This window comes from Hyperolius riggenbachi, chromosome 11 (assembly GCF_040937935.1).
Source record: "Hyperolius riggenbachi isolate aHypRig1 chromosome 11, aHypRig1.pri, whole genome shotgun sequence".
Lineage (NCBI taxonomy): Eukaryota > Metazoa > Chordata > Amphibia > Anura > Hyperoliidae > Hyperolius > Hyperolius riggenbachi.
In genome coordinates this window covers 204,308,334-204,332,580 of record NC_090656.1, presented here as the reverse complement: position 1 = coordinate 204,332,580, position 24,247 = coordinate 204,308,334, and the positions used below count along the sequence as shown (strand labels likewise).

At 44.3% G+C, this 24,247-nt stretch overlaps 1 protein-coding gene and 1 long non-coding RNA gene across 18 annotated transcripts in view; one reads left to right on the top strand and one right to left on the bottom strand.

Annotated features, from left to right (window-relative positions):
• The window catches only part of LOC137538435 (uncharacterized), a 407,510-nt gene that overhangs the window by 232,093 nt on the left and 151,170 nt on the right, over positions 1-24,247 (bottom strand). The window lies entirely within an intron of this gene.
• The window catches only part of SOX6 (SRY-box transcription factor 6), a 605,164-nt gene that overhangs the window by 573,909 nt on the left and 7,008 nt on the right, over positions 1-24,247 (top strand). For all 17 annotated transcript variants that reach the window (XM_068260626.1, XM_068260625.1, XM_068260627.1 and 14 more), the window contains 3 exons: positions 8,476-8,584; positions 18,362-18,535; positions 22,755-22,971. In XM_068260626.1, coding sequence (XP_068116727.1) covers positions 8,476-8,584; positions 18,362-18,535; positions 22,755-22,971 — 500 coding nt within the window. The remainder of the gene's footprint in view (positions 1-8,475; positions 8,585-18,361; positions 18,536-22,754; positions 22,972-24,247) is intronic.

Sequence of the window (24,247 nt, the reverse complement as noted above, 5' to 3'; positions counted from 1 at the left end):
TGGATTTACAGGCTGGAGGATGGCAGGAACAGAACCCCCACTGCCCAATATTGTGGAATTTCTCCCTGCCTCATGCCCAGAGTGACAGGTGTGATGTTTGAGGATTGTAAATTCACACTGCGGCCGTCACTGTCTCCTGAACACACCCTGCTCCAGCGTGATACTTTAATTAAATGGCTGTCTGGTACAATTATGAGCCAATGGAAAAGCAGTGTGGTTTTATTTGTGCTGCGCCCGGTGTGTGTGTCTCCTGCTGGGTGTGAGCAAAACATCATCATCGTAAAAATGGGAATCTGTGCTTCTTCTGTCTGATCTGCAGATAGGAAGGAAGTGCGAAAGCAGGAGTTGTACAAGGGACCGTCTGACAGAGCCTGAAAGGACAACTGAACTGAGAAGGATATGGAGGCTGCCATATTTATTTATTTTTAAAACAATACCAGTCCTGCTGATCCTCTTTCTCTAATACTCCTAAGCCCTGTACACACACTAGAATAAAGACGGCGGAGGCGGCCAATAATGACCACATCAGCAGATAATCTGGCATGTGTACAGCGCCCCCCGACCATCAGCTGCCAGGCAAATCAGCTCAGGCGAGGGACATCAATTGCTTTCAACTCACTGCTGCCCCGCGTGACATTAGCAGTTTTTTTTTTTGTTTTTTTTTTTTAAATCATGTAGCGAGCCCAGGGCTCGCTACATGATGGCCGCTACTCAGCGGCATCCCACCGCCCGCTTCGATCGCCTTCGGCAATCTCCGATCAGGAAATCCCGTTCAAAGAATGGGATTTCCTGGAGGGCTTCCCCCATCGACCCCCCCCCCCCCCCCCCCATGGCGACGGGGTGGGATGACGTCACCGTCGGGACGTCATTGGGAGTCCCGATCCACCCCTCAGCACTGCCTGGCACTGATTGGCCAGGCAGCGCACGGGGTCGGGGGGGCGACGGCGATCGGTGTGCTGACGCAGCTAGCAAAAATTAAAAAAATCGGCCCAGAAGGGCCTGAGAAAACCTCCTGCGCGGCTTACCCCGAACTACGGGGTTACCGCCAAGGAGGTTAAAGCGCGTAGTCAGCCTGAAGGCTTATTACCTTTTAAACTATGCACATTGCCTAGCTGCCCTGCTGATCCTCTGCTGCACTCATGTGGTAGGAGTTCTGGTTCACAATGAACTGTTACACCCATAGTTACAGTGCAATCTGTAACTCTGGGTGTTTCAATTCTTACCCCATAAAACCACATAAATCCATGCCATGCATTGATGAGGATCAACCAGTCTGAAACAGTCTGTATGCATGTTGGATTATTGTGGCTCTGTACAATTAACAAGCTGACACATCATTACACTCCAGCGGTTATGGAGGTGTGGTTAACTTACAGGGGCAACAAAGGATGATTTGTATATTCAGCAGTGATGCATTGTGGGACACCCTATATGCTCACTGCAACCTAAATAATTACAAATACCTTCTGTTTTAAGAAGGCACATTTCTATTTTACATACAGGATCTTCTCAAAAAATTAGCATATTGTGATAAAGTTCATTATTTTCTGTAATGTACTGATAAACATTAGACTTTCATATATTTTAGATTCAAATACACACAACTGAAGTAGTTCAAGCCTTTTATTGTCTTAATATTGATAATTTTGGCATACAGCTCATGAAATCCCAAATTTCCTATCTCAAAAAATTAGCATATTTCATCTGACCAATAAAATAAAAGTGTTTTTAAAACAAAAAAAGTCAACCTTCAAATAATTATGTTCAGTTATGCACTCAATACTTGGTCGGGAATCCTTTTGCAGAAATTACTGCTTCAATGTGGTGTGGCATGGAGGCAATCAGCCCAGGATGCTTCGATAGCAGCCTTAAGCTCACCCAGAGTGTTGGGTCTTGCGCCTCTCAACTTTCTCTTTACAATATCCCACAGATTCTCTATGGGGTTCAAGTCAGGAGAGTTGGCAGGCCAATTGAGCACAGTAATACCATGGTCAGTAAACCATTTACCAGTGGTTTTGGCACTGTGAACAGGTGCCAGGTCGTGCTGAAAAATGAAATCTTCATCTCCATAAAGCTTTTCAGCAGATAAAAATATGAAATGCTCCAAAATCTCCTGATAGCTAGCTGCATTGACCCTGCCCTTGATAAAACACAGTGGACCAACACCAGCAGCTGACATGGCACCCCAGACCATCACTGACTGTGGGTACTTGACACTGGACTTCAGGCATTTTGGCATTTCCCTCTCCCCAGTCTTCCTCCAGACTCTGGCACCTTGATTTCCGAATGACATGTAAAAGTTGCTTTCATCCGAAAAAAGTACTTTGGACCACTGAGCAACAGTCCAGTGCTGCTTTTCTGTAGCCCAGGTCAGGCGCTTCTGCCTCTGTTTCTGGTTCAAAAGTGGGTTCATGCTTCCATCTGCTGAAAAGCTTTATGGAGATGAAGATTTCATTTTTCAGCACGACCTGGCACCTGCTCACAGTGCCAAAACCACTGGTAAATGGTTTACTGACCATGGTATTGCTGTGCTCAATTGGCCTGCCAACTCTCCTGACCTGAACCCCATAGAGAATCTGTGGGATATTGTGAAGAGAAAGTTGAGAGACGCAAGACCCAACACTCTGGATGAGCTTAAGGCCACTATCGAAGCATCCTGGGCCTCCATAACACCTGAGCAGTGCCACAGGCTGATTGCCTCCATGCCACGCCACATTGAAGCAGTCATTTCTGCAAAAGGATTCCCGACCAAGTATTGAGTGCATAACTGAACATAATTATTTGAAGAAAAGAAAAAGGAAATGATGTCTGGCACTGTAGTTTAATTTTCAGCAGCAAGTGTACAGCAGTAGAATACAAACATCCATACAGGGTATGTGACACAAGATGTGGTACTTATCGTGCTGGTTGCTGGAGGTGGGAGGCACTGTGGGCGCCAGTGGGTGCACGGCCTTACGACCGTTTCGCTTGGGGTGAGCCTTTCTTGATTGTTGATGTTTGTATTCTACTGCTGTACACTTGCTGCTGAAAATTAAACTACAGTGCCAGACATCATTTCCTTTTTCTTTTCTACGTTTGATGCCATGTTTCCAACACTGTCTTGAGCACGCAGTTTTTGCTGAAGTTTGCCCATCTATACAGCTGATCATACTGTCATCACGGTTCATTCTGAGTGCCGGCCCACCTCTTTTCAAGTTGTCCGATAATTATTTGAAGGTTGACTTTTTTTGTTTTAAAAACACTTTTCTTTTATTGGTCGGATGAAATATGCTAATTTTTTGAGATAGGAAATTTGGGTTTCCATGAGCTGTATGCCAAAATCATCAATATTAAAACAATAAAAGGCTTGAACTACTTCAGTTGTGTGTATTTGAATCTAAAATATATGAAAGTCTAATGTTTATCAGTACATTACAGAAAATAATGAACTTTATCACAATATGCTAATTTTTTGAGAAGATCCTGTAGTATTATAAGGGCACAAAGAGTTAAGAGGTGCCCAGATGAATATAAAACTAGGTTAAAAACAACTAAAATGAAAATAAGAGATTAGACTTACGGTACCTCTGTGACGACGCTAATTTAATCTTTAAAAAAAAGTTTATTTTGGGATGGCAATACGTTTTGTGGGTCTATGACCACTTCCTCAGGTCAATAGGTGTGCCGAGAACTGTGTTCAATCAAAGCACTGAGCACCTCTGTGTTTTTAGTAAGAGAGCTTTTTGGTCCTTTTTATCCCCTTACACACTCTTAGACGTTCTAGTTCATCATGAGCTTGCTGGGCAGCCTGTAACTGGGGTAAGTTAGGTGTTTCTGAGCAGTCTGTACTCCAAATGCTGTACTGTTGTCATGGTTGGAAGGAAGTGCAATCGAAGCTTATGGTCACTTCTGGAAATCTTTAGGTTGCTGCAAATTGAAATAAAACGATCATTTTTATAACATTTAACTAAAGACAAGAATTGCAGCAATTAAAGCAATTTCATTGAGAAAGTGTGGTTTTCCTATAAGCGGAGTATCCCTTTTTTACGGAGACTATCGTACAAAACTGAGGCCATAGAAGAAACACTGGGAGCCTTTTTCTTGGATTGCGTTTGTTGGTCGGAAGCGGATGCAAAAGATGCTATGTACGTGTTTATTCACCTCAGCTGAGTAAACAGCGACGGAGCGATTTGCATGTTTTAGCTGTGAAATGATCTCTGGAAGGTGTCGTCGCAGGAGAAGGGCGCCCCGACGCCGGTGTTTGAAGTGCTTGGTAAAGAAGTGGGTCAACGCGCGAGGAGACGAGTAGCGAGCTGCGCTCCTGCATAATGTATTAAGTCTAACGCGAGCGGCGCGCCGAGCGAGCTCCGAGCCGCTCCTTCACGTCTGCACACCGCGGCTGACATGACATTTAATATTGTTCTGTGATAATGAACGATGCGGATGGCATTGTTCTCCAGCACAACACGCAGCGGCGTTTTGTCTGCCGGGGAAACATCACGGCGTGAGGGAAAACACGCTAACACGTTTGTTAAACAGGAACAATAAATTAATGATAACAAGCGCAGAGCCGGCGTGCAGCTAAGAGAACACAGAAGACAGCCAAGGGGGGAATTGTAGACCTGTCTGTTCTCTTACTGAGCATCGTGTAATTGTAATAGAGCTGAAACAGCTGACTAACACAGCACAGTGGCTGAGCTGCGCAAACAGGAACCCGAGGAAAAGACGAGGGAAGTCTTATCAATGGGCTAACAGAGCCAGAACTAAATGCTACTATCAGTGACGCTTACAGGGCCAGGTCCAATTCACTCCTCTGCTTTCTACTAGGTGATGGCTTCACATTATAAATAAAGGGCCCATTAAAGTGACTCTGAAGCTATTCTAAATTGTCTTTTTTAACCTGTATTCATGTTAAGCCCCATAAGCCCAGCTAAACCGCCGCTATCTCGCGACAAAACGAGGGGCTAATACCCCCCAAATCCCCTCCGTGGTGCCGGGGGAACGCTTCCTGATTGAGGCAGAGCTACAACCATAAGCTCTGCCTCAAGCGCATCAATCCCCGCCTCTCCCCCGCCCCTCTCAATCTGTCTTCATAGAGAGCCTCCATGAGCAGCAAAATCCACGACCATGAAAGTCGTGGATTTTGCAGGGGGGATTTGGGGGGTATTAACCCCTCATTTTGCCGCGGGATAGCGGCGGTTTAGCTGGGCTTAACATGGTTAGAAAAGACAATTTAGACTCACTTCAGAGTCTCTTTAAGCCATTAGCAAGCAAGAAAATAATTTTGACGGTACTTTTTCACCTACATTTTAGTACTTTTTTAATTGCTCAGTGAATACGTTATTTTAAACAGAAAATGAAAATGTATCTTCTAGGAGAGTTGCCTGGCAGCCCTGCTGATCTTCTGGCTTCAGAAGTGCCTAATGCTGGGACTACACAATGAGATTTTTTCAGCAGATTTCCTGTCCGATCATTTTTACGATTGTTTTTAGGACCAATTTTCTGATCAAATTCCATTCACTTCTATGAGAAATTGATCAGAAAAAACGAGCGAAAATCAGATCGGACATGTCGAAAATTATCAGTCGAACCATCTATCTGCCAAAAAATCTCATGGTGTATTCCCAGCATTAATCACAAACCTGAAACAAGCATGCGGCTAATCCAATCAGACTTAAAGGACACCCGAGGTGAAAATAACCAAACGAAATTAACAATTGTATGTATTCTCCTTCTCCTAAAAATGACTTTTTAAGATATCCCATAGTTTTATTTTATATTTAAATCTACTTTTTAAGTTTTTACTGTTTTATTGTTCTTTCTCAATGACACCTTCATTTAAGTATGCCAGAGCTAAAATCTATGAACTATTGACCCTTCTTATCTCTTTCCTGCTCCCAGAAGCCATTTTCTGCTAATAAAGTGTTTTATAGTTGGAATTTCTTATCAGTGAGGGTCACACTGTCGTCTGACTCAGTTCTGACTGACTGCCACTTACATACCTGATGTTTAACTCTTTCAGGCAGAGAAAGAAAAAAAGGAACACAGCATAGTTATTTGTGTGCTTGGCACTGTACATATACGTCTATCTCATCATGTCACCTCGGGTATCCTTTAAGTCAATGCAGTGTCTATGCTAGACGTATGCGCTGATTGGCCAGCGCTTGCTACTTGCTATCTTTTTCTAGCCAATGTGGGGGTGTGGATGGCCTCTGCCTATTGGGTACAGGTGAGAGCTGTCCCTATGCGGACGTTGTAGGCTCATTTTCTATTGGTGCAGAGATTTTATACCAATATGCAAATAATTGGACACGGTGAGCCGTATATTTAATGTTTTTCTCTGGTATGTCATACATGGAGAAGACTACTGGTGAGTGTCCTATATGCATTCTTCTATGCCTGTAAACAGCTATGAGATTAACAGTGTTCTTTGGGGTGTTACAATCATTTACGTATTACCTGTATCCTGATTGGTGTGTTTACGCCTTATGAATATGTATATATGCTAAGTGGTAGTTCTCATTGTGGTCCTCTTTTGGGCTTTATATATGTGCGGCTAGCAGCTTGATGTTAGTGTGGTCCTGTCATGATTTGAGAAAGGACCGAGGACGGCCCGAAACGCCTGTGCGTCATCTGTGTACATACCCACATGTGGATTTTAACATGCTGTAATTTTTAAGAAGATATCCAATAAAGTCATTTTAGATGGTGCAAATCTGATGGAATAATTAATATAAATAGAGTGAAGGCAGAATAATATCTTCAGTTCTGATAAGTTCTACAGAGTGGTGTTCTTGGAGATGCGGCGTTCCGGAGCTCGGTGCAGCCTGTTCCCATGTAAATGATCCGGCGCTCCTCCGCGGGTATATGCTCTACGTGACACCTGTCTGGGGTCTGGTGCTCTATTAGCAGAAATCTACATATGTCGAATCTTCGCTCATCTTCGCCTCCCTGACATAATTGTACGGAGTCATTTCATGGGTGTAATTGGCATTCAGCGATAATGTTTGCAGATTATGATACAATATGTGTGAACGCTTCCCTGCACCGAGACGTGTTACATCTGTCACGCCGGCTGTTAACCCTTCTCGCGCCGCCATCCCAAAACCGACGCAGCACCTACAAGCTGCTGACGAGAGATTGCCAGATTCTGCTGAAGAGGGGGGGGGGGGGGGTCTATTCGCTCCTCCTCAGCCAATGGAACGTATCCTTGTAATGCTGACCATTACTAGGACTTGGGCCAGGAAATCACCCAGGTTTTGTATACCGTACACATAGAGGGCTATTTATAAAAGTTGGGTAAATTAGGCTGGGTAGCTAGCTTCCCTGTTATTCACAGGTTTCCTGATTTTTCTAAGCAATGAAAGCTACAGAAGATACAGTATTTCCATTATTTATACTAAGCACTTATAGCACCACTCACATCTCTGTAGTAAATCAGGACTTACACAAGCACAGCAGCTGCTCATAAGAAATAGCTGGAAATGAAGTGGACCTCCCAGTTCTGAGTGATGGATATTAACCAACCAATCTTTGCAGAGAGTGTAGCATATGTTGCTTCCGAGATGCAGCGAGCATAGTGAAAGTGATGTACATCGGAAGAAGGGACCAATGCAGATGGGTAGCTCAGTGGCTAACTGGTTAGCACTCTCATCTAGCAGCACTACTACAGTAGTACCCTACTGTACTGCTTTTGTACTAACTTCAGCCTGGAGTTTGTTTGGTCCCTGTTTCCTCCAGGTACGTTGCTTTCCTCCTACATTCCAAAACATTCTGGTAGATTGAATGGCTTTAACCCTCTCCAGTCCTATGTCGGACTATATTCAACATTGGCATCTTTCTCCATAGGTCCATTGTCTGACATAGAAAACTGGCTGCCGCTAGATGGCGCTGTTGCCGGCACAGCATCAGCCGGATCAGATTAAAGTGTAGAACTAATGCTGGGAATACATTATACGTTTTTACCCCTGATAGATGGGCTCGATAGATCATTTCCGACATGTCCGATATTCCTTCCCATCGCTTTTTTGGCTCGGAAGTGAATGGAAAAAGATAAGAAAAACAAGCGGAAGATAAGAGAATTGAGCGCAGAATCGTGCGGAAAAAACGATCGGGTGAAAAATTGAGCGGAAAAATGTAATGTATTTACTCAGCATAAGATTTCTGCTGGCCCCATCCTCCACCGCTGCGCCAAGTAATATATTATGTGGGCACATTTGGGCTGATCACTAGGGGCGCCGTCACCCTTTGTGGATCACTTTGATCCTCTCCTGCACCACACAGCGCTGCGTATTGATCTAATTATGCTGTTGCATGCAAGGGGGCGGAGCTATAGCACAAGTTTCCGCTGGCTCCATTCTTCTTCCCTGTGTGACTCAGACACTGGTAAAGCCAAGAGCATTACAGTCAGGGAAGTGGCATTATCAAAATCTTGTCCTGGTTTTGTGATGTACCTGCAGCCTCTTGCAGCTTGATTAATGTCCTCTTTCCTTGCAGGAGCGGACACACTATGACAGCATGGGCCCGCAGATGATGGGAAAGCCTAATGAGGAGGGAAAGATGGGACCTGGAGTCATCGATCTGACGAGGCCAGAAGACGCAGATGGTAAGTTCCTGTGATGTGTATTTAGTTTTCTGAGGAACTTGCCATGGGGGTAACAATGGGCGCTTGGGTCCCCCTGCAAACAAAATGAACCTGGGCCCCCCTGCAGGCTCCGCTACCAGCCAACACCCCCCCCCCACCACCACCACCTATCCCGCCTCACTTTCCTCTTTGTGCCGGTAGCCTGAGCCACTTGCTCTGCATACACAGCCCCTGATGTGACATGATCGGGAGCCATGTATACAAAGCGAGTAACTCGGGCTGCCAGGAGGAAGGTGGAGATGTGAGGTGGGAATGGGTAAATATGGCTCTGCTCTGTGTGCTCGTTCGGCACTGTCCGCAGGTATCATCGGGGCCATTGATACACCCCTGAACATACATCCGAGCTTCTGTAGAGTGGGTTATTGGCGTATCATCTTCAACATTGGTCTTTTGGGAGTCCTGGTTAATAGAGAATATGCTTTGGCTGCCACATGCACCAAGCTCGTAGTACATGTTTTAGTAGGTCACCTTTGCTGGCTAGCAGGACCTGAGGAACGTGTATTTTGGGAAGGGAATCACTCACACATCTGTGGCTAAGCTGTTTTCACATTCTGCCAATGCACAAACATGGATGAAAAAAAATACATTATTCTTGAAAGTGGAACTCTTAGGCTGCATTTCCACTTGTGCGGTGCGAATCGCCGTGGTAAAAATTCGCATGCGGATGCGAATTTCGCATGCGGGTGTATGCGAATGTTCATGCGAAGTCGCATGCGAATTCGCATGGATGACGATGTATGCGAATTTAACCATAGCAGTGCTGGTGTGCTTTTTCCATTGTTTCTATGCGAATTCGCATGGAAATTCGCATACCCAAACCGCATGCGAATTTCCTATTAAATGCATTGTATGCGATTCGCATAGCGGTATGCGGTATGCGAATTCTGATGGCTCTACCATCCGAATTTTTTCTGCACAGAAAAACGCACAGGAATCCTGACAAGTGGAAACAGTCCCATTCACTTGTATTGCTATGCGAATTTGCATGCGAAAAACGCATGCGAATTCGCGATAGTGGAAATGAGCCCTTACACAGAACACAAGGAAAAATACAGAGAAATCCACCCTGTGTGTGTTTATAGACACCAGCCTATCTATTATCAGTCTTTGCCTCATCTGCAGTTAATGAGCCAGTGTAATTTGAGCTGTCAGCTCTCTGCCGAGTTCTGAGCTAATATGTAAACACAGGAGGTTAACACTTTCTGTGCCCCCATGAAAACAGGAAGTACTAACTCTGCAGGATCTCTGTATGAACTATAAGCTATAACAGAAAAAAAACATTTCTTTAAAGGTTATTATGCTGTTGCTTATCTTTTAGAACAGAGAGGAAGTTCTGAAATCAGGTCCGCTTTAAGGAATTCTTTATAAGGAAATAATGGGATCACTGCTGATTACAGTGCCTCTTCCTACAGAAGAATTCTGCAGCTCGTTAAACAGACTATTTCTAAACTTATTAGCAATGCTTTGGAAAAGACCCCATCATTCCGTTTTATCACAATGCAGCGATGAATATTTAATGTGTTTGTTAATTTGGCTGCTGTTTACGCTCTCGGCATCTGATTTCATTTAGCGTGGTGGCTAAGAAACGGCGTTCCCCAGACTTCCAGATACGATGTAATGACTGTGCCACCGGGGGATACACCTCCTGTCACACATGTGGACAGCTCAGGGAGACACATCATAAAGCTTCACCTCTCCGGATTCGCTCACCTAAGCCTAAGTCAGTCTTTCAATTAAAGCACACCTGAACTGAGAGGGATATGGGGGCTGACATATTTATTCTCTTTAAAACAATACCAGTTCCCTGGCATCCTGCTGATCTCTATGGCTGCAGTAGTGTCTAAATCACACATCTGAAACAGGCATGTGACTAATCCAGTCAGAGCACCTGAATCGCTGCATGCTTGCTCAGGGTCTATATCTAAAAGTATCAGAGGCAGAGGATCAGCAGGACAGCCAGGCAATCTGCATTGTTTAACCACTTCACCCCAAGGCGATTTTTACCCTAACGGACAAGAGCGATTTTCACCTTTCAGTGCTCATCCCTTTCATTTGCCAATAGCTTAATCACTACTAATCACAATGAAATGATCTATATCTTGTTTTTTCACCACAAATCAGGCTTTTTTGGGGTTGATGTTTGTTTTCAGTAATTACTTTATTTTCTATGCATTTTAAAGGGAATTACAAGGAAAAACTGAAAAAATACACTATTTCTCCAATTTCATCCCCTATGGTTTTAATATAAACACTGCTACTGTACATAAAACCCACACATTTTATCTGCCCATTTGTCCTGGTTATCACAAAATGTTAATTATGTCCCTAGTACAAAGTTTGGTGACAATATATCGTTTGGAAATAAAGGTGTATTTTTTTTGGTGTTTTTTTTTTTCACAATTTTCACGTGCAGGTGCAGGGGATGCACGTGCACCCGCGGGAGCGCGCACATGCATGCGCACAGAGGCAGCAGTACTGTCTGACTTATAAAAACAGGACGTTTTTATAAGTCAGCATGTCATTAAGTGGTTAAAGAGAATCTGTAATCTGTAACAAAAAAAAAATCCCTCTGGGGGATCCTTACCTCGGGAGGGGGAAGCCTCTAAATACTAACAAGGCTTCCCCCGTCCTCCTCAAGTGCCGGGACCCCCGAACTGCGGTGAGGTAAATATTTACCTACCGCGATCCTGCGCAGGCGCACTAGAGGCTCTTCTTCCAGGCTAAGGTGAAAATAACCGAGCATGATCGATCCACTCTACTACGCAGGCCCAAAGGACTCCTGCCTGCGCAGTAAAGCGGATACAATCGGGCTCTGCTATTTCCGCCATAGCCTGGAGGAAGAGCCGCTAGTGCACCTGCGCAGGATCGCGGTAGGTAAATATATCACAGCTTGTCAAGCCTTGTCGAGGCAGTTGTGTGTGGGGGGGGGGGGGAGGGGCAGGGCTGGATTCCCCCGAGATTTAGAGGACGGGGAAGCCTCATTGGGACCCTGAGACTTCCCCCTCCCGAGGTAAGTATCCCCCAGAGAGTTTTTTTATTCGTTACAGAGTCTCTTTAAAAGCCTCCATATCCCTCTCACTTCAGGTGTGCTTTAAGGTAGTCCGTTGCACTTATGATGTGTTGATAGAGGTCCAATTTTACGTTCCCCCTGCTCACATGAAAATGTTCATCCCACTTTGGGATGTTGCCCTAGCTTCTACTCTTGCAATAGAACAATTAAAGTCACTAGTTGGGGAAGCCTCTTGCAACGGGAACAGCGTGTGCGTAAAGTTGGGTACTGAGATCTCACCAATGAATTCTCCAAAAGACGGAAGAATGCAACTGGTGAAGAGGGATGGGAGTGTCACCTAGTGATGGAGTCACTTAAGTCACTGAAACGGAGAAGAATCCAGCAGGGGAGATCCTAGTAATGGTTATGATAGGTGTGCAATTCAAGTAAGCAAAGACCCCATTACTGGGGTGCCTTAAGTTATCCATACATAACTTGATTTTACATTGAGCAATTAAGCGATCAACTTTATTGTGTTAACAACAGCACGGTGTATCGAAAGTCGATCATCTAGTGGCCCACACACTGCACGCTAGAGCCTATGAGATTCTCCTTCGCTGTTCGAGCTGAACAGTGTTCTATCTCCATGCTCTGAATCCAAAAATCGGTTCTGCGTTCATCGAAATCATGTGAACAGTAGCCGATTCTTTCACAATCCACCAGATATTTTCTGTCCTGCCTGATCGAGTACATGAGTCGATTCAAACAGATATTGTCCAATTTCATTGTCCGAGCAGAATGGAACATAACTGAATCTCTCTTAATCTGACAAAAAGATTGAATCGATTGATCGATCATACAGGAAAATTGAGTAATGTATTAAATCATGCTTAATTAAAAAAGACATAATAGTGAGCCCTATAAACATAAAATGAAAGCAGGTGTGCAGAGATGAGAACTGAATAATGCAGGGCTGTGGAGTCAGAGTCAAGGAGTCGGAGCAATTTTGGGTACCTGGAGTTGGAATCAGAGGTTTCATAAATTGAGGAGTCGGAGTTGGATGAGCCCTGGTAAGTATTAGACTAAGGACTTGAAGTTAAGGAGTCGGAGCAATTTTGGGTACCTAGATTCGGAGTTACATAAACTGAGGAGTCAGATGATTTCTGTACTAGCTCTACAGCCCTGGAATATATGAAGAGAAACTCAAGAGTACAGAAACTCAAGAAACGACGTTGCAAGGTGGGTGCAGGCGCACAATCGCGAACATCGCCTAGCGTCACGCCAATGATGACGGACAGACACGATGGATCGGATCTTTGAGATCCCCAACAAAATCGCGCAAAGTACGGCAATCGCGGAAGTCTTGCTCGTGCCGCCATGTATGTCGGGTGACCTAACGCTTTAACCCGCCGAGAGGAAGAGGCGTCGCTGACGTCCGTCGTCAGGGGGACGTTGCGGGAACCGTTGGGCGGGAAGTACGAACCTTAAGCAGTATAATCCTCCAACCGCTGCAATACCAGTATTAGATGAACAGGCCTGAACCTTCAGGTTAGATAGTACAAACAGAGAAAATAAGAGTCTTGGGAGACTGGACAACTATGTGGAGTTCTCCAAAACAAACAGCGCAAGAAAAATGGTGTAAAACTGCAATAAAAAAGTTACGTACTTTCCATGTGGAAATTACAGAAACCCAGCCTTACAGAAGGGTACGGAATATGTTTTTTAATCAGAGTTCTGCTTTTACCTCTTTCTTCTCGGGTGTTCGGAAACCTTTAGATGCACAAGATATTTAGCTAAAATTAATATACTCGACAATGGTGATTAGTCCCATTTTACGAGGCCAGCTGTACAATTATACAGAGCTTTTATTTCCCGGCCTCAGCCGGAGATCTACTGCGCTGTTAAAAATAATATACGCCTCATAGTAATTTTTCCATATTAATGATGGAGCAATTTTTTTTTTCATTTTTTTTTTCCTCTTTCAGTCCAGAGAAGAATCTTCTTGATTGTCAATCCCCGCAGTGTCTAAATATTTATCGTTGCTATGGACGGTGTGTGCCGGGCTCTTATTTTTGTAAAACGCCAACGTTCGTAATGAAAGGAAAAATGCGCAGACAAAGATGTCACTATTCTGATGGGCAAAACCACAACAAGCCTTTAAATCCCCCATCCATGGAAAGAAAAAAAAACGAATAAAAATATTTTTTAAGAGCTGTTGGAGAGCTTTCCAATCGAGTGTAAAAATAGAAGTTTGAAATAAAACTCCTCCGTTATATTCAGAGTTTCATCAAGATTAAAAAAGAAAAAAAGTTTGTATAGAAGAAGTGCGTGCAATTTAGTAAAAAGTAAACTTGCTCTGAAGCTGAGACGGAGGAGTGAGATTGGAAAAGAGATTTTCAGACGGGAGTAGCTTCGAATTTCCTTCATTTCGCAAAGCCACGAGCCACATGCATCAGCCCACCACAGTCATTAGCTCCTTTCAAACTCAGATGAGAGACATCAGCCAAGACCACAAGACGGGTTTCGGTAGACGTTCTCTCTCTCGTTGACATATGGCAGAGCGCGCCTGGCTGAGAGCTTTTTGGTTGGGCTTCGCTGCCTCCATCCGACCAGCTCTTGGAAGAACAGGGGTGGAAAAAAATAAAAGAATTCTGTGACTGTTGCAGAAATGGGGAAAAATAACCTCGGTGTTTTGTGGTCAGCGACAATAAAAATATGACGGAAATTGATAAGCTGCTAATGGCCAATGAAATCCCAATAAATGTTCCAATAAAACGTCGGCTTGTAGAGGCTACTTGTTCTTTTCGCTAAGGAAGGTTTAGGTTGAGTTGTAGAAAGCAATTATTATTGCATATTTATATAGTGCAGACAACTTCCGCAGCACCTTTACATAATGTACAGTCCTGTCATTAACTCTCCCCCAGAGGAGCTCACAATCTAATGCCTATAGCTATAGTCAGTTATTGTCTTATGTTCCTATTGCAGTCTAAGGCCCATTTTGGGGACAATTAACCCATCTGTATGTTTTGGAGATGTGGGAGGAAACCCACGCAAACAATGGAAGAACATACAAACTCTGTGCCCTGGCCAAGATTTGAACCGGCAAGAGTGCTATCCACTACACCACCATGCGGAGTCTGATGTTTCTGCATCGTAAAGTTGCAGTATTGCCCATTTTGGACCAGACCATTTCCTTATAGGAGAATCTCAGTATTATCTTTATTCTTTACAAAAGAACTCCTTAGCAAGGACATAAATACAGATACCTGCCTGCCCTCCTACTACTTCTCATGCTATTTTGGGAGTTGGTCTGAGCAACTGCAGTTCGGTAACTGCTTTTGTGCAAAAAGTAAATGACGGACAATCCCCCAAAAGGAGATTAAAGAGAAACTCCGACCAAGAATTGAACTTTATCCCAATCAGTAGCTGATACCCCCTTTTACATGAGAAATCTATTCCTTTTCACAAACAGACCATCAGGGGGCGCTGTATGACTGATATTGCGGTGAAACCCCTCCCACAAGAAGCTCTGAGTACAGTGGTACTTCTTGCAGTTTCCTGTCTGTGAACCCTGTTGCATTGTGGGAAATAGCTGTTTACAGCTGTTTCCAACTGCCAAAACAGCATACAGCAGCTACATCACTTGCCAGCAGTAAAAATGTCACCATGTAATAAATGTCAGAATATAAATCAGGGATTTAAAATATTTTACAATGGGCAAACACTGACTAAATCACTTATACATTATTATTGTAAAAATGAAGCACTTTTTTATTACATTATTTTCACTGGAGTTCCTCTTTAACTAGTCCAAAATCTGACAGGTTTTCACTGCTAGCTGCAAGTGACAGCAACTTAGGAAAAGTAATTTATAGTGCATTTTACTCTGGAAGAAGTGTACATTTATATGTATGTATTTTACATTTAAATTGTTTTGTGATAGCTATCCTTTAAACATTTGAAAAGGTAGATTTATTGTTTTGTCTCAGCTCAATGACACAGTATTTGCTTCTCAGAGAGCTACTATATATGAACTGTTGACTTTCATATCTGTCCCCTGGTCTCAGAAGCACAGTTCTCTGCCAGGAAAGTGTTTTATGGGTGTAATTACTTATCACTAAAGGGTGCTATAGTCCAACTGGGTCTTGACTGGAGAGAAACTGCATAGCTCAATGCTAACTTTTTCAGGCAGAGAAAGATGAAAAGGAGCACAACATAGGTATCTGCGTGCTTGGCACTGTACATATATATGTCTATCTCATCATGTCACATGCCACTTAAGGTTCTCTTTAACGTGTTGGCCTTGTAAGCCAGACACACATCAAGAACTGCTGATTTATTGCACGCTGTAGCTTATTAATTTTATGGTGTGGACTAATCCCACTGGCAAGCAGCTGTTTCAAGGTAATTCCCCTTCATCAGTGGAAGGTGTGAGTTGGAGCTTGTGAGTCGGGTGTTACAGGGTCCTCATTTATGTTGTGGAGAACCATGTTACATCCACCACCTAGTTTCTTTACTCCTCTTGGTAAATCCCCCTCCTCCTCCTCGGAAAAGCTTTGCAGCCTCTCCATGCCTCCCCCACCTGACATTTCACCCGGCAGTAGGGTAACACGAAGCTTCATATTTACATAATTAAGATGACATGGTCATCAAGTACAACTAACTGAGAAACAAAATCTCTATGCTCGGAAACCACAGCTGATCCAGGGGAAGGCAAGAATAATCCCTTATAAACTGTGGCTTCTCCAACTCCACGTGGCTATCGAATAAGCCTTAGCATATAATTTACTATTGGGGCTTAGAAATTTAAGTAGCCATTTATTATTTTTACAATTTTTAGGAAAACCTCCAGACCTTATTTTGAAACCATTTGGCACAAAAAGTTTTCCATTTTTCACAGTTCTTCCAGCGAAGAAACCTTTCTGCAGTTGTTGTCTAAACTTGGATCTCCGGCCTTCTTCCTGTTTCAATACCCCGATCTCCTCCGCAGTCTTCACCTTATGTGGCCCGTCCCCGCTAAGCCGAGAGACGACCAATCACATCGTCTCAGCACTCATTTACACCCAAGCCTTTAAGTGTGCACTAGGTATAGAGGCTGAGGCCTGGAAGGTTAAACTACCACCAGAACCACACTAGGCATGTACAAATGGGCAAGATAGTGGACAGTCCGGGTCAGCATTGAGAGATCAGATAGTGAGGTATAAAAACGTATCCCTTAGCAAGTCCAGTTACAGGTCAGGGGTCATACACAGAAGGTCAGATAATCACGATCACTATCAGATACAGAGTCAGTGCAGGCGGCAATCAAATAACATAGTCCAAAGATCAGGCAAAAGGTGGTACACAGATAATCCACAGAGATCACAGCCAGCAACGTAACACAAGGCAACTATTCGCCATGAAGGGCAAGGAAACACTGGCTGAGACAAACTTTTAAAGGATCTGTCACTTAGTGATCTAAAGAGCCCAGGAGCCATTGGCTGCTCTCAGTAACAATGCAATGTAATGACTGCTGCAGCACCTAGTAGTGACCACTAATGGCGCCCTCTGAGCATATAAGTGGAGTGAGCAGCCATGTGGTCCAGTCATCCTTTCATAGTAATAGAAGTTTGGCACAATGTGGTGGAGTCAGCCTCTCCCATTTCCCCAGCGAGGCTGTCACAGCCAAGTAGAGAGTCTGTGAATTGGGCGTCCCGGGGTGAGCAGGCACCGTACAGCAGTCAGAGTCATCTGCGACAGCGATGGGTAACATAAGCTGCTCACATGGCTCTGCATCTCTGCACAACAAATACAGCTGTCAGCCGCTCATCCACCCGCCATGTGACGGCACTGCCACTAAAACTGATGTACTGCGAATGTGACAGGAGACTAGCAATGGGGAATGGATGCATTCACACAATGAAACAATGGCAGATTCTGTCTGGCTGCAGATTCTGCTCCTTTGTGCTGAGGGACTACATACCCCAGCATGCCCTATCAGCGACAGGGTTTCAGAACCTCAACACAACACAGGACAATATGTTGTTTTTTATGTAGGTGTTTAAAGAACAATTTAAAGCGGACCCAAACCAAACATTTTTTTTAATGAAAAATATTTAGTTGCACCACTCTGACACATACAAAGATAAATAAACACTCCTTCAAGCCTATGAGCATTTCAGCGCATGCTTTTCACCCTTCTCTTTTCATAGCTAGGGTTATACTGGGGGCAGCCATTAGCAATTCCTCCATTGCCGGACACCATCTACTCCAACAGTTTGCCGGAAAAATCCCGGCAATATGAAAGGAAGGGAGGGGTTTCTCCAATAAATGTAAAATATTTTATATTTGTCATCATGCAGCTGAAAAAAGGCTGCTATTTATTATTATAATTTAGAAAATAGATTTTATTTCTGAAATCTTGTATTTTTAATTTGGGTCCACTTTAAGTAGAAGGGATATGGGGGCAGACATATTTATTTACTTTTAAACAATGCATGTTGCCTGGCTGTCCTACTGATATTTTGCCTCTAATACTTGTAGTTATAGCCCCTGAACAAGCATGCAGATCAGATGTTTGACAAAAATCTGACAAGAAAAGCCACATGCTTATTTCAGGTTTGTGAATAACCAGGACGCCTGAATGGATATCCCTCTCCCTTCTGTTGTCCTGTAAGATTTCCTTTGGATGCAGGGCCATGTGTGATGTTTCTTGCGTGTTTGTAAATACTGAAGAAATGACTACAGCTTTTGTCCTTGTTCTCCAATAGGGGGCGGCACCGTGGTGGAGGCGCGAGTGTACAGAGACTCACGGGGGAGGACAGCCAATGAGCCGCACATCAAGCGACCAATGAATGCTTTCATGGTTTGGGCGAAAGACGAGCGGAGGAAGATTCTGCAGGCGTTTCCAGACATGCACAACTCCAACATCAGCAAAATCCTTGGTGAGTAACTCCCTTAGGCATGAACCTAATGACAATGCGTGCAGGAGTTGTGCTTCACCTAGTGACAGGGTCTCTTTGCTGGGGGATCATGTCGTGAGGAGTGTTCACTGGTGTCTTATCACTGTTCATTAAGAGGATGTGGGGACACTAGCAGAGTCCTCAAACAAGCTCTCAAGACTCACCTCTTTACGCTCGCATACCCCCCTACACCAGCACCATAATATGTTCTGTTAGACCCCCTCTCAAAAGACGCACCTATTGTCTCCACCCCACCCTTTGGATTGTAAGCCTCTGGCAGGGCCCTCCTCCCTAATGTATCCAGCTTGATTATGCAATCTTACTCACAACCACCCCTCTTGTAGACTCGAACCGTCTCTATTTTGACCAATGACACTGTATTGTTATCAAATCATTTGCATGATCTTGTTTTGTTGTGAGTTTCCGTATGTTCTACCTGTATGTTAATCAATTTATCTATTGTGCAGCGCTGCATAATATTTTGGCGCTTTATAAATACAATAAATAATAATAATAATAATAATAAAGACAGAACCCAGCAGTTGGCGGGGAGCCCCTGGTATAAGGTGCAGCAGGTGTACAGAGATAAAGACTGAAGAGTGCAGAGATTCCACAGCCAGAAGCCAGGAGAGATAGAAGAATTTAGTAGGCGGAGCCCAAATCCAAATAAAGTTTATTGGCAGGACCAAATACATTTAGCATCTCCAAAGCAAACCATTAGCATGGGAAGGGGTGGTTAAGGGAAGGGTATTAGTGGGTTGGGGTGTACAGTCCATAAGAGTAGGGAGGATATAAGGGACAGTATAGGGGACTGGGATATATAGAATAGAAAGATAGATAGAAAAAGTCACGATTAACTCTCCAGCTGCCACCAAACATTAAAATGTCACTTCTGGGGTGATAGGTGGGGCTAGTGGGTGGAGCTAGGACCTCAGGATATTGAAATCTTACCACCAGAGTCACAGAAGACTTCTGCATGGAGAGGCTAGGTCCCAGATAATAGCAGGATTGTATAGCTAGAAACTCAGTAGTGTACTAGTGTACTACACTACTGAGTTTCTAGCTATACAATCCTGCTATTATCTGGGACCTAGCCTCTCCATGCAGAAGTCTTCTGTGACTCTGGTGGTAAGATCTCAATATCCTGAGGTCCTAGCTCTCTCTACACTGTAGAGAGATTCCACCAGAGTCCCCAAAAGGCATAATAATAAAGCAAGATGAGCCCTTGGTAATGGGTGCTATCGGTTTGTACAGAGGGAATCTCAGGAGCACAACAATCTCACCATCATAGACTACTGAGGAGGACATATTTTGCATAATCGAAATGCAAAATCGAAATGCAAAGTTTTGGGTAAAATCATAATTCATTTCTTTGTAAATGTAATCAGGAACCGTCATTTTTCAATTTCGGATAATTGTGTGCCGAATTCAGCGCTTAATAGCTAAGCCCCCATACATGCGATCATCACCCAAAAAATGTAAAAAGACCTTGTAGTTTTAGAAAATTTATTTAAAAAATGCAAAGGAAAATTGTTTTTTTAACTGTCATTTTTCTGCATTCAAAAACCATTTTTTGTTTCATTTTAAAATAGATTTTCTCAAAAACTCCATGTTTTTTTTTGAAAAATAATTTTTTTTCCTTGTTCCCATACTTGTCCTTAACATACATAGCAGTTGTAGTGATGATAGCAGGTATGGGGGCTTTGCTATTAACCGCTAAAGTGGTAATTAGCAGATTATGATCCTTATTATCGATGCAATGGAAGAATCCAGCAGGAACACCTGGAAATGGGTGCAACAGATTTGCAGGAATGTAAACTGAGAAATGCCACTGATGGCCCATACTCACGGGCTACATTTGTGGCCTGTCGCTAGCACACGGGAGCGTGTGGGCGACAGGCCGGCGACAGCTCGTTGCTAGGTCCCTTCCACGTACACACGCGGAAGAGGGATCAGCTGTGCGACAGAAGTTGTCGCCGACGTTCCTCCACCACCGCCGGAAGCTCCGTGTTCTGGACAGAGGTTGCTGTCGCTAGTCCGCATACTCACGCGGACTAGCGACAGTTGCGGCGGCAACTGTCGCCAGGCGATTGACCGCGCCAATCGCCTGGCGACAGCAGCGACGAGCGACGGTTCGGGGTGCGTGCCCGTGCAACGCCTCATACTCACAGGCGACCTGTCGCCACAACACGCGCGCACCGCGTGTTGCGGCGACAATTGTAGCCCGTGAGTATGGGCCATTAGAGAGAGAGAATAAGACATTGCTTAAAGGGACTCAGAGCTTAAATAAATAAAAAGATTTATACATACCAGGGGCTTCCTCCAGCCCTATCCACTCGCTGTCCTCTGCAGTCTGCAGCTCCAGTACTGGGTCCCGTAACTTCCTCCAGTCGCGGCAGGTCTACGCAGGAGAAGTGCGCCCTCTATGTATCTTTCCAGCGGCTGCAGGAGAGATACGCAAACAGCGCACTTCTCCTGCGTAGACTGGAGCCAATTGATGTAAGTGATGGGACCTGATTCCCGAAGCTGCAGACAGCGGAGGATAGCGGCGGAGCAATCCGAGCGGATGGGGCTGGAAGAAGCCCCAGGTATGTATAAATCTTTTTATTTATTTCAGCTCTGGTACACTTTAAAGGGAACCCGAGGTGAGAGGGATATGGAGGCTGCCATATTTATTGACTTGTAAACAAGCCTCCATGTACCTCTCACCTCGGGTTCACTCTCCATCATCCATTGTGAACGGAGTGATCCTTTAAACGGACAGTCTGCCCCTCGCTGTCCTGCCTGTGTGCAGCTGTAACATCGCTGGCTTCTAGCACATCTTGTTGGCTACGTTAGATGCTGTTGGCTGACGGTCCGCAATTCATTCATCTCCTCTCCGCCTGTCTAATACTATTTCCTGTCTTCAAGTATTTAGGAAATTCATTACAAATAATGGAGCATAAACACACAGTTTCGCCCGTGCAGTGCGCCCCGCAGCTGCGCTGGACGTCGGCTCCCCGGCCAGGTCGAATTGCTGACACGTTTTTAAATATAAGTCACTTTGTTAAAGTCATAACATTTTATATATTTAGACAGGATGGAGTAATATGTGTGTAATGAAAGGATTAGTGTCTGGGCCAAAATACGCCAAAGTTATTTTAATTGAGTGTTACATATGCAAAATTTGGGCGTTTTTATGCTTAAAATAGCATTCCTTCACTTTGTGTTGTTGGCGCTGTGAGCGGCGAGTAGGTGCGACGTTAGATAATGAGCGGAATGGCCGTGTGCGAAGAGGCGTTGTGCGTTGGGGATGGGCGCAGATCTGGCCAGGGGCTCGTCATTACTTCAGAGCTGGATAAATCATCACAGTGTGTGGGACGACATCCGATCAGAAGGTGTCCAAGCCCCTCATCTTGGGATCATAGGTCATCTGAAAATATAGTCCCAATACATAGGCATTTATCAGTTTCCTATAAAAATAGAAACTGAGCCAAGTGAATTGGTAAAGTGGTACACTGTTGAGGTAAAAAATAAAAAAAAATCATACCTAAGAACAGGGAAGCCTCTGGACTGTGCAGATGCTTCCTACGCTCTCCTGTCCCCCCACCATTGCAGCACCGGAACATATCCGACGAGTTTGTCGGAGGTTTAGGCATGGGACTCCCCAGAATGGCCCTTGGAATTATTTCATTGTTCAGTGCAAATGTCTATTGTCATAAGTACCTTCCTCCTCTATGTGGGACCTCGTATAGCAAAATAAAAAAGGCTGTCAGGTGGTTTAATGTGGAACTGCACCCTAAACTGAGGTCTTCAGCTCTATCAGTAGGATATTCCAGCAATCTTGCAGCACTGCCTGTTTTGTGGGTACTAATATACTGTGTGGAGGGCTGTAGAATTTCCTGAGGGATTAGCTAACAGAAAACTTCACCTCAACTTGTCCCCAGAATGCCCCTTGCTCTTCTGTGACATCATTGTTCAGTGCAAATGCCCTCCCCCACCCCCAGAAAATCCCAGCCATTGCATGGATGCCGAGCCCTCAAGTCATATATGACCCTCTACTGGCTGCATGGAATAATTTGCCTCTGATGATGTCACAGCCCTGAGATACACATTTAAGTGGTAGGAGGAGAAACCCATTCATGATAAACTGATACTTTTGTATCTTACCTTACTTTAAAGTCCAGATATAGGTAATCATTTCTTGCTCTACCCATGACAGGTTCCCGCTGGAAAGCGATGTCCAACCAAGAGAAGCAGCCCTACTATGAAGAACAAGCTCGACTCAGCAAAATACACCTAGAGAAGTACCCGAACTACAAGTACAAGCCACGGCCCAAGCGCACCTGCATTGTGGACGGCAAAAAGCTCCGGATTGGAGAATACAAACAGCTAATGAGGTCGAGGAGACAGGAAATGAGGCAGTTCTTCACAGTGGGGTGAGCCAATAAGAAATAAGACAATTGAAAGCCCCAATATTACCATTTTTGTTTTCCAGAGGGGTTGATAACTGTGCCTTTAAATTCCCTTCTCTTGGAAATACTGGTAATCATGTTAGTAAAAAAATATATTCAGATGGAAGGCTGAACTGCACGCTTGCCAAGCCCGATAGTGCAATTTAAATGTAGCCGAATTGCAGCGGTTGTACCACCATGCGTGTCATGTGCTGACAGGCGGTGGTACTACCTGGTGGCAGAGGACTGCACCATGTCGACTCTGCGCATGGCTGTGGCCATGCTCAGATCTAAATTTATAGGGGGCTGCCTGTCTAGCACCAGTCCCGAGCACTAGCAAGCACCCGGCCAGTGAATTCACTGCCTTTGTGAAAGAGGCCTTAAATCGTAGTCTTTTTTTGGGCACTTTTGTTATTTTAGTATCTTTATAGACTACATCTTCTGCATCATTTGGAATCAGAATTCATGTCACTAAGTGTCCCTCAGAGGAGCTCACAATTCAATCCGTAACACAGGCAGTCTAACGCCCATAACACAGTCTTAAGGTGCCCATTAACAATCCAATTTCCAAACGGTAGATTGACATGCAAGGCATATTGGCGCGGGAGACTTGGGCGCAGGATACAGCCGGTATATGACTGATCCTGCTGCTGCACAAGTTCCCGGCCGTGGTAAATACTATTCCCCCTCCAGGCCGCAATGGATGGTGGGGAATGAAATAATTCGGCTTCCAGCAATTGATGGAAGCTGAATTATTGGGTTTTAAAAGCAACTTCTGCTCCATCTTCTGACGGTGCCGAAGCTACTCCCTGTGCACTGCTATAGCTGTAATTCCTATTGCGGCCTATGGTGGCGCCGGCTGTGCTGGAATCACCGTGTTCAGTAGATTGTACTGTTAATATGCACCTTAAGGCTAGTTTTTGGTATTTTTGTTAGTTGGGTGGGGGGGGGGGGGGGGGGCGGGCGCAATATACTTACCTGTATGGCCTTGAGATGTGGGAGGGACTGGAGTGCACAGAGGAAATTCACACAGACATGGGGGAACATACAAAACTCCCTACAGATAGTGCACTACACTATCATGCAACACTAGCTGACTTGTTTGTATCTGTTTTAACTGAAAGAGCCATTTCATTTTAATAATAGTTCCAGCCTAACACTAAAATATTTCATAGGTGAAAATATTAATTGGCTATAAATGTGCAGTATTTTTCTAGCTTCAATTTACTCACTTTATTTGCTTTTTAAACCTGGTTTATAA